Raw genomic sequence first — 10,813 nt, forward strand, 5'->3', positions numbered from 1 at the left:
TTGCGGCAGCCAAATTCCTAGAGCCGGCCCTGTTCTGGCAGAATTACCACACACAGTGCAGTTGGCAGTACATTGCACAGTTTCAATACTCAGGTTGCCTTAACAATCTGAGTCCTTATTATTGGCCAATAATTCTCCACTCCTGGGGGAGGCTCTCAAGCTGAAGTTCTCCAGAGTCTATTTTCTGCTCTTCCCGCTGCTCATAGAGCCGAGGGAATTGTCCGGGAGTCCAGGCCAACTGGAAAGTCTGCAGGGACTGTTCAGTAGAATCATAAAGGTCGCTGTCTGGCACGCCGAGTGTCAGGCATGTGAGGTTCGTATACTGATTAGCACCCTCTGTTGAACAGGATTTTGGTAAGTTGCTTGTTTCTGCATTAAAATTAGAGTTAAGGACTCAGGAAAATTTCGAGGTTCAAGTCAGGGACCATCTGGGCAGGAATTCACCTGCACAGTGACTTGACATGTTTAGTAGTGTCAGAAACATGAGTGGATTTATCTGGTAAAATTGGAACTACAGATGTATTAGAAATAGTTTAGACAAATATTTGTTTTTAAGGACAGTTCCTTGTGTCTTAGTGTCCTTCTATTTGTTGCAGTAGATTCCTCTTTTTTTTTTTTTTTTAGTTTATGTCGGTTATCCTCTGATTCATTCAAGATTTCCAGTTCAGTAACCCACTGCCCTGTTGGGAACTGCAGGAAAAGTCTCTGCAGTGGGTATCTGTGTTACCAGAGAGTTCACAAAAAGAATGGGCCACACACTGGCAAAATTCTGCTCTGACATTCTGCCTTCTCTGGCTCACTCCTGATTGACACTGGCCTTCCTGAGAACAAAATAAGAATGTAATATCAACATAGGGGACTCTTTCCGCACCCTAACAAAATAGCGCTCTCTGGAGCAGTACTCAAAGCTGTGATTTTCACAGCTGGGAGCCTATAATTAAACACTAACTGGGAAATCTTGATTTCAGTGAGATCAATGGCAAAGCTCCCAACATGGCCAGGAGTTCACCCTAAATCCACCTGTAGGGACTTACATAAATGGCCTGGTTTACGCTGGCCATGAGCCTCCAGTGACTTCAGATGGAATAGTCCTGTGGCCTCTAAGGATGGGTGAGCTCATTTGGACCAAAGAAGAACTGACGGCAGAGTTCCTGAAATCTGACTTAGAGGTTTAGAGGTTCAGATCAAGCAGGATAAAAAAAAATTAGGGCAGGAGAGGGGTCTCCTCTCTCTGTGACCCCGCATCTCCGGTTCGATAAGCACCAAAAGGCAGTAAAAAAAAAAAAAAAAAAAGCATGTTTCTGCCTTAGAGGAATCAGGCGGTGTAGAAATCTAACCCTGGGGAGGTCCAGGAACACAGACTGTGTGGAGATGCATGGGGATGTGCACTATCCAGATCACAGTGGCTCGGAGTCCTGAACTGCGTGAAATCGGGAATGAACGTCCTGCCTAATGCACAGACCAAAGAGGCATCACAAGTTCTCCTACAACCAGTGTGTGTGCGTGTGTGTCTCAGACTGTAACATAACGTAGACCACATTGTGCCAGATTGCATCTGCCACCGTCCCCCATCTCGACCGTCCCTCTGCAGCCTCGTGGTAATGCCAGCAATTGCCAACATGGAAAAGCAGCCTCAGGAAGGGGTGTCTGGGTTTCTAACAGGCTGCAATATATCAAAGCTTTGTGTTGTTTTGAGAAAGAGTTACTCATGCTGGCTATTTTTAGTCTCCACGTCCTCTCTCCCTCCCACCGGGTCTGTCCCTCTCTCCTTCCCTGCACAGGCTGAGCTGCTGCTGGGGTTCCCTTTACCCCCAGAAAGGCAGTCCAGGCTGATTCCCCCCTTTTCCCCAGTGCAGGCAGACACTGAGTTTAACCTAGTCTGAGGAGATATTTCTGTGAGCTGCCTCTGTGAGGTCTTGCTCTTGTTTTTGGTGTGGGGTGATGGGCAGCACTGTGTAGCAGGGCTGGAAGTTGTGGGGGTTGGAGACCTACATGGACAAGTAGCCAGCACCAGGAGTTATGGATGAAGGAAGCGGGGTGTACATGGGCAGGTGGGCAGTGCTGAGAGTAGTAGAGGAAAGCAGGGTGTGCACACAGAGAATCGGGAAGCACTGAGGGTTGTGAGGACAGGCAGTGGTTATACAGGAACAGAGAGGCAGAGCTGGGTGTGTTGGGGACAGGGAGCGGTATATACATGCCAGGTGGGCAGTGCTGCTGAAATTATGTTTTTCTTTGTAATTGTTGGTCCAAGGCCAGCGCTGGGAACTTTCCTGGCCCTGAGTACATTTGTGCTGGTCTATGGGTCTCCTTGCCCTGGCAAGCCACAGAACTGCAGCCTGGGTGTCACAACGTTTACTCAGCTTTATTTCCAACTGGTGTTGTTGCTATGTAACTTCAGGTATTTCACTGGTAGAAAGAACAACTGATCTTTGTGTGACACTTCACCACCTATTTCTCATTAGGCAAGATGCCTTCAGTCTAGGTATCTGGTTGGGAAGGGCCTATTCAGAGAAATGAGCCAATAGGGAAGAAAATAGACCTTAGGAAGCTTCCTGAGAATGGTGCAGACAGCCTATAAGTAATAGTTGCTATGACTCTACAAGGGCATGTGACTAGACCACATAGTTCTGCACTCTGTTTTGCGGAGTTGCTTCCCAGACCGATTTGTGGGAAAAGTACAAAGTTTTGAAAGAAAGGGTTCCCACTATATACAAAAGTTATATAAATCTGGGAGTGACATCATCGCTGGTTCTTCATTCTCCACACAAGAGGACTGGAAACACCGGAGGAAATAAGCCTGAATGAGGGGAAGTGCTGGACCCCGGCGAAAGGGACTTCTAACCTATGTGTGTAAACCTGAGAAACTCAAGGTGTCATTCATAAACTTGTTTGGTGTTTTAATTTAAACCCAGGATGCTGTTAAGTGAAGTGTCTGGGAAGGTGGTGGTGGGGGGTGGGTGGGAAACTTTGGTAAAAGTATGCACTGTGCTCCCCCACATTGCGGGAGTGGCACACCAGGAAAGAAATTTGCACTGATTGGAGTGTAACAATGTTGGTTCTGGCAGGGCCCAACTGAGAGTGCCAATTCAGGACAAATTGCTTAGAGCAGAGAAGTTACAGCCCAAGGCTGGGGATTTTCCACCTCTCAGGCACACCAAACCAGCCAGACAGAGAGGACTTTAGTTTTATCCCACTGGCTAACCACAAGTCATACAAGCAATTCCCTTAGACACTCCAGTTTCCTAGTATCACCACCAGTGCCACTCATTATGGGGACAAATGGTTATAAAAACCAATACCCAGTAAAAGAAAAAAAATTCTCTCGATCCCAAAGGACCAAGCCCCAGACCCATGTCAATATACAAATCAGATCTTACCCAGAAATCACACTGGTGCCAATCCTTTAGAATCTAAAATCTAAAGGTTTATTCATAAAAGGAAAATGATATAGATGACAGTTAGAATCTGTTAAATGGAATCAATTACATATAGTAATGGCAAAGTTCTTGGTTCAGGCTTGTAGCAGTGATGGAATAAACTGCAGGTTCAAATCAAGTCTCTGGAGTACATTCCCAAATGGGCTGGGTCCTTCAGTTTTTGGTTCAAAGCTTCAGGGTAGTAAAGTTCCTCCAGAGGTATGAAGCAGGACTGAAGACAAGATGGAGATGAGGCATCAGCCTTTTATAGTTTTTTTTCCAGGTGTAAGAACACCTATTTGTTCTTACTGTGGAAAATTACAGCAAAATGGAGTTTGGAGTCACATGGGCCAGTCCCTGCATACTTTGCTGAGTCACAAGGTGTATCTGCCTTCTCTCAATGACTCAATTGCATAGCTGATGGTCCTTAATGGGCCATCAAGCAGGCTACGCAGAGCTGACACCAACTTGTCTGGGGTGTCACCCAGAAGCATAGCATAAGTTTGAAATACAGACAGTACAGAGCCAATATTCATAACTTCAACTATAAAAATGATACACACCTATAGACAGCATAATCATAACCAGCAAACCATAACCTCTCCAAGGACCCCTTACATGACAACCTTTATACAATATTTGCTGCAAATATATAACAGTTGTCACAACAGTGACCTATACAGTTACAGATTATGTCAATAACGTCACACCGGTAAACTAGACAAAGGCTGGAGGAGGAGCTGTGGGTGTGCCTGGGGTAGACTGCTAGAGGGGGTTTCAGTTTGGCGCTGGCTGGGGAAATGGAGGGAGGCCCAAGATGGACCTGACTGAGGGGCTGCTGTTCTCTGTAGCTACAAGCTCTGTATTAGACTGCATTCCTGTTGTCTAATAAACCTTCTGTTTTACTGGCTGGCTGAGAGTCACGGTGAATCGCAGGAAGTGGGGGGGTGCAGGGCCCTAACTCCCAAACACTCCATGACAACCAGTCATCCCCATAAGGAGCGATGCTGGTGGCGATACTGGGAAATTGGCTCTGACTGCCCCGCTCTAAGCAATTTGTCCTGAATTGATACTCTCAGTTGTGTCCTGCCAGAGGCAGCATTGTTACACCTGGATCCTGCAATCTCAGAGACACCCCATGGTCCCCACAGCTCTTCCTCTGCAGTGGGTGAGGTGCCTCTTGTTACACCTGCTCCCTTGGCTGAGGGAGAATCGGTGACTGTGTCTCACCGGTGAGATATATCACACGCAAGGGGCAAATGCCAAGACAGGCATCTGTACGACTTCTTTTGTTACAGAAAGTGCCTCACCAAATGAAACAGAGGAAGTAACAGAGGTTCAAACCTGTAGCCCTAAATACCAGGACCCTTGTGCTCTTCATCCCCATTCTGCAGAGCACAAAGTTATAACTCAGCATGACAATGTCTGTTTCCAGGGGGGAAACTTTGCTCATTTCCAATGTAGGAATGGCCTTGTGGATCAGACCTATGGTCCATCTAGTCCAGTGTCCTCTCTCTGACAGTGACAGCCACAGGTGCTGCAGAAGGAGGTGTAAGAAACCAAGCAGTAGACTGATGGGGTGTGTGTGTGTGACTTGACCGCGATGATACTGTAACCCTAAAGCCTGACACCTAGAGATTGGCTTGTGCCCTGAAACACATGGGCGTATAGATTTTCAAAATATTTATTTAGCTGTAAAAATTGTAACTGAATAGTCTCACTATGCCCACATTCTTTCTGATTCTTCCTTAACTCATGGCCTCAACTACTTATCTGACAGTCAGTATTTGAGAGTTTGAATTTGCCACATTTTAGTGTAAATAAATGCAGTCTTGATCTTGTGTTATAAGACAGGGGGAACACATTCTCAATGTACTCTGTACCAGTCAGTATGTTACAGAATTTTCTCATGTCCCCTTTAATTTATCTCCTTTGTAAGGTAACAATCCCAGTGTTTTCAAACACTCTCTATATGATAGTTTCTAAGGGTCCTTCTGCATTCTCGTTGCCCTTGCCTCAATCCCTCTAGCTCTGCAATACCCTGTGTGAGAAGGGTGCCCAGTACTACACAGAGGAGTCCAGAAGAGCATGTAATATTGACTTGACTGACCTCATGACGTATTTTCGGCACAATTTCCCATCCCACTCTTCCTGGATCCCAGTACTTTGCTTAGTTTCTGTCCATGTTTGCACTGTGGTTATGGTTTCCTGGAGCTGTGTACCATGACACCCAGATCCCTGCCCTGGGCTCATATGTTTAAATTAGAACCTTGTTAGGTGTTTGAGGTGTTCAAGCTTTTCCCTCGAATGGGCAAAAACATTGCAGTTAATGACACCAAAGTTCATCTGCCAGCATATTGCCCATTCACCAGATTGGTTACCTCCCTCTAAGGGCTTTTCTGGAGTTGAATCTGGACAAAATAATGTGGTGCCATCTGTAAATCTTGCCATCTCACTGGTTAACCCCCTTTCTTGATTGTTAATAACTATAAAATAGTTACTATACTTTTGTTATAAACTGTGTAATCCCCCTCACTGTGCTTCTCTTCCTTCACAGGAACTTGGAGCATTTCTGAGCCTGATCGACTCATCGGTCACCTCATGGAAAATTTCAACTTCACCACCTCTGACTCCTCAATCTTCATCCTAACCGGCATCCCTGGTCTGGAAGCTGCCCACATCTGGATTTCCATCCCTTTCTCTATTTTCTACATTATGGGCCTGTTGGGAAATTTCACAGTTCTGTTTATTGTAGGCAAAGAACAGACCCTGCACAAGCCAATGTACCTGTTGCTCTGCATGCTGGCACTCACAGACATCACTACATCTACCTCCTTCATGCCAAAGACACTGTGTATATTTTGGTTCAATTTGAAAAGCATTACTATGAATGGCTGCCTCACCCAGATGTTCTTCTTTCACGCAGTTTCTACTATGCACTCAGCCATCCTAGTGACAATGGCCTTTGATCGCTATGTTGCCATATGTAACCCTCTAAGATACGCCACCATCCTCACCAACGCACGAATAGCTAAGCTAGGGCTACTGGGTATGATCAGAGCTGTTCTCTTCATTCTGCCTATGCCCCTGCTTCTGAGCGGGCAGCCATTCTGTGCCAACCACATTATCCCCCATACGTACTGTGACCACATAGCTGTGGCAAAGATGTCGTGTGGGGACATCACAGCCAGTAGAGCGTACGGCTTGGTGATGGCATTTGTAATCATTGGGTTTGACCTGACACTCATTGGCCTGTCCTACGGTCTGATCATCAGGGCCGTTCTCAGAATCTCCTCTGAAGAAGCCCACCAGAAAGCCCTCAACACCTGCACAGCCCACATCTGTGCACTACTGATGGCTTATCCTGTTGGACTCTTCTCTACTCTGACACACAGGTTTGGTCATGGCATCGCTCCGCATGTTCACATCATCTTGTCGAATCTCAATTACCTCATTCCCCCCATGCTCAACCCTATCATTTATGGGGTCAAAACCAAAGAGCTTCGTGACAAAGTGCTCAAATACATCTGCAGAATATACTCATTTTGTGGTACTGACTTTAAACCTGCATGAGAAAAGAGGGTTTTGGAAATGTACTATGTTACCCTGGATTTGAGGGGTGTTAACCCCAGAATGTGATCAAGCTAATTGCAACCATGTGATGTTCACTGGCCACAATGAATTAATAATATAGAACACCATATAGTTAAGTGTTGATTGGAAACCAGGCTTTTAGATGCAAGGTCAAAATCTAGCAGGGAGTTTCTGCTAATTGCGATAGGAGGAGTGGACAGACAAGTAAATAAGTGAGAATGAGAGAAGATAAATGGGTGTGATGATCCAGTAGGGGTCACTGTGTTTTGTAGAAGTTATAAAATTTTATTAAAAATTAGCTAATATATTGCACTTTGGAGCAGTCCTCTGAAGCCATTTTGAGAGAACTTTTTCTGACACCATTTCTCTCCAGTGGGTGACCAACAGGAACTGCAAACCTTCTGTTTATTATTCAATACTGTTCCATGTGTTAGGTCAATAGCTGTGATGTTCTAGACCTATTGCTCATGTCTGTATGTGCCTCAATCTAATAAACTGTAGTGTTAGACAAGAGCATGCTGAATTTGCATTTAATCCTTGATCAGACAGAATTGCCGTGTTCCCATTGATTAATTCCTGCCTGGAGTAAAATAGTTACGTTGCCCCTGCTGGAAGTTCTGAAAACCCTGAGTTACAGACTGCTTTGTTAAACTACAACATCACCTTGGAGTCAAATAACTTACCGCTTTGTACAGTCGATTTTGGAGTCCCTTTCAGCTGGAAATTTCAAAACACACACTAACTATTCCTGTTGGGAAAGACATCAAAAGTAGGTGTCGAGATTTCATCTTGGAATTTGTAAAATACATGAAACAGAGATTTCCATGAAATGTCCAGGTGATTAAATTGCCTGCAGTACTAAATCCTTCAGGACCTAGATTGGCTGATATCTGATTTTTACCATTGCTTTGTGGAGACCTTGGACAGTTGGAGCAATGGTGGAGAGTTATGCCTATGGTTCTTGGCCTCACTCTCTGAACAACCAAGTAAAGCACTTTTAAGGTGAAGGTCTCAAACACATGGATGCCACAGAGGACAAAGACTTTAGTTAACTTGACTTGTTTGCTCTTGCATTGCTGTTGCTACCTTTTGGGAACGTTACAGCTGACAGACTGTTTTCTCAGATGAACTTTATAAAAACAAAACTGTGCAACAAGATGCAACCGGAACTTTCAGAAAACATTTAGAATACACTGTTCCTGTTAGTGCATAGATGCAAGGATGCCAAATCTGTTGTGAAGAGTTTGCACCAATGTAAGAAATGATTGCACTGGTCACTGCTTTGTTTTGGGCTACTTCTGGCCTATTTTTAACACCATTATTCACCATTTTTTATTTGAAACGCCTGCCAACCCTCAATCGGGATACAAGTACCAGTACTGTGTGTTTGATTTTGAATGTAATTGTCATCTCATAGCTTCATTGGTAAAGTGGACAAACTCCTGTTGCAGCTTGTAGGTTTTTTAAAAATCAAACTTTTAGTAGGTATCTAATGAAAGCTTTTATTTGTAATTCAATATACAGACCAATGTATTAATGAAAAAATAACAACCTTTGCTTCAAGAAATAGAGTGGGCTACTTTGGGATTCGTTTTTAAGTGATTTGGGGCTATTAATTCAGTAGAAAACTGGCAAACCTGCCCACCTAAACCTGGGCTGGAGGCAGAGCAGCGGTGCTGAGGCGGCTCTGAGGAGCTGCAGCTGGAGCAGACCAAAACTGCGAACGGTGATGGCAAAAACCAACTGTGCCAACTTGGAACCAAGGCTGAGCTCCAGGGGGCAGCTGTGGGGACAGAACCAGGCAGGAGGCCTGGGACATGAGAGGAACTGATAGTGATGTGCCCGTGCCTACAGAGCAGGTTCCTTGTTTCCTTGAACCATTCCCATATTTTCCTTATTTGTCTTATAGTTGCTGTTTAATAAATTATATTTGGTTACAATTTAATTTAGTGATCAGTGGGTCAGGGAAGCATCCGGGGTGGAGAGAGTAACCCAGAGTGAGGAAATCCTAGCCCCTCTAGTAAGTGACCATGATGAAACTGGGGTTTTGGCCTCCCAGGTGTCCTGGGCCCAGCTGTGTTGCCATTACAAGGACTCTGCCACACAGGAGAGTCGAGGGAGAGTCCTTGAGGTCAGGCAGGCTTCTGGGTAAAGTGATTGTGAGTGGGGACTCAGACCGTTTCACTAGTCAATTCCCCTGGGGCAATGTAGAAGCCAGGAAAGTTCCCTGCAGTAGTTCCCCATTTACACTGGGGAACTGGGACAAACTGATGGGTTGGAATTTAGTGATGTGTAACAAGATATGTAACTTGTGACATCATCATATAATTGATAAAACTGCAATCTGTGACTTTGGGGAGCCCGCTTTCTGTGTAAGGTGAATATAAGAACATAAGAACGGCCCTACTGGGTCAGACCGAAGGTCCATCCAGCCCATTATCCTGTCTTCTGACAGTGGCCAATGCCAGGTGCCCCAGAGGGAGTGAACCTAACAGGTAATGATCAAGTGATCTCTCTCCTGCCATCCATCACCATCCTCTGACAAACAGAGGCTAGGGACACCATTCCTTACCCATCCTGGCTAATAGCCATTAATGAACTTAACCTCCATGAATTTATCTAGTTCTCTTTTAAACCCTGTTATAGTCCTAGCCTTCGCAACCTCCTCAGGCAAGGAGTTCCACAGGTTGACTGTGTGCTGTGTCATCAAATCCAAGTTGGAGCCTGGCAAATACTCAGTTGGGGAACTCTGGTCTTAAGTGTTGAGAAATAAGGACAGTAACACTGAATTACTGAACACGACAAAGCTGTTATCATACGTGCACAGTATACCAGTCAGGAACTCATACACAGAGCATGTATTTTTAATCATGAGAGATGCATGGACCAGTGTCCATAATCGAAGGGGCATAGATTTGGTGCGGTGTGCAGCCCTTGTCAAAATGAATGTGCGGATGAGTTGCAAAGATTTTTACTGCTTTGTGATTTCCCAAAAACAAGTCATGACTATGGCAAAGTTGTCAAAGAAGTATGAGACTGCCTGCACATCTGACAGGTATGCAAATTGTGAAGTTGGTTTATTTACTGAATAAAGAACCTTACCCTTTACCTGTGTTATTTGTTTAGTGTACAAACAAATCAGTATGTTTAAATATGGATTATAACTACTCAGCATTAATTACCATTTAAGATGGGTTTTAATATGTAATTATGCCTTGGTGAGTTATGAAATGAAAACTAGATAATAAGGATCATATGATCAAACCAGTTTTTAATTAATACAATGGGTTAATTATCAATTTATGTCTACAATATACTGTGTTAATAATGTTATATGGCAATTGTTGAGGTTATGCATATACCATTACCATTAATATCTTTTTTTTACGTTTATGTATGGTACGGTATATCACCACATGTGTCCCAATATCTTAGATCTGGTCACCCTAAATTTGACTGGGTGCTGCAAGCTACTCCCAGTACAGAGACTGCAGTCCTGCATGGCTACCTCTTGATTCGGGGTCGTGTGCTTATGTAGGCACCTTCTATTAGAGAAACCTCTGAATTTAATTTAGTTGAGGGTATTCCATTAGGGAAGATCCTGAGTGCCGCTATCCAGCCTCGGAGACTCCCATGATACCTCGAGGAAGAGAGAGAGAGTATTTCACCTCCAGAGGATGCAGGGAGAGCATGCGGTGGGCTACACCTTGTAAGGGAACTGGGATCCCAGTCAGGGGAATGGAGATTGCTTTGTGGAACTCCGTCTGAGCCAGAAACTGCTGCTGAGAGCCTGCTGAGGCTTT

General features: G+C 44.6%; 1 protein-coding gene across 1 annotated transcript; it reads left to right on the forward strand.

Moving 5' to 3' along the window:
• Positions 1-228: 228 nt before the first annotated feature.
• On the forward strand, positions 229-10,080 carry LOC128832956 (olfactory receptor 52P1-like). Its single transcript, XM_054020696.1, has 2 exons — positions 229-354; positions 5,974-10,080. The coding sequence occupies exon 2, from the start codon at positions 6,018-6,020 to the stop codon at positions 6,987-6,989; it is 972 nt and encodes a 323-aa protein (XP_053876671.1). The 5' UTR covers positions 229-354; positions 5,974-6,017; the 3' UTR covers positions 6,990-10,080.
• Positions 10,081-10,813: the final 733 nt, after the last annotated feature.

The sequence above is a fragment of the Malaclemys terrapin genome, chromosome 1 (assembly GCF_027887155.1).
Source record: "Malaclemys terrapin pileata isolate rMalTer1 chromosome 1, rMalTer1.hap1, whole genome shotgun sequence".
NCBI classification, from domain to species: Eukaryota; Metazoa; Chordata; order Testudines; family Emydidae; genus Malaclemys; species Malaclemys terrapin.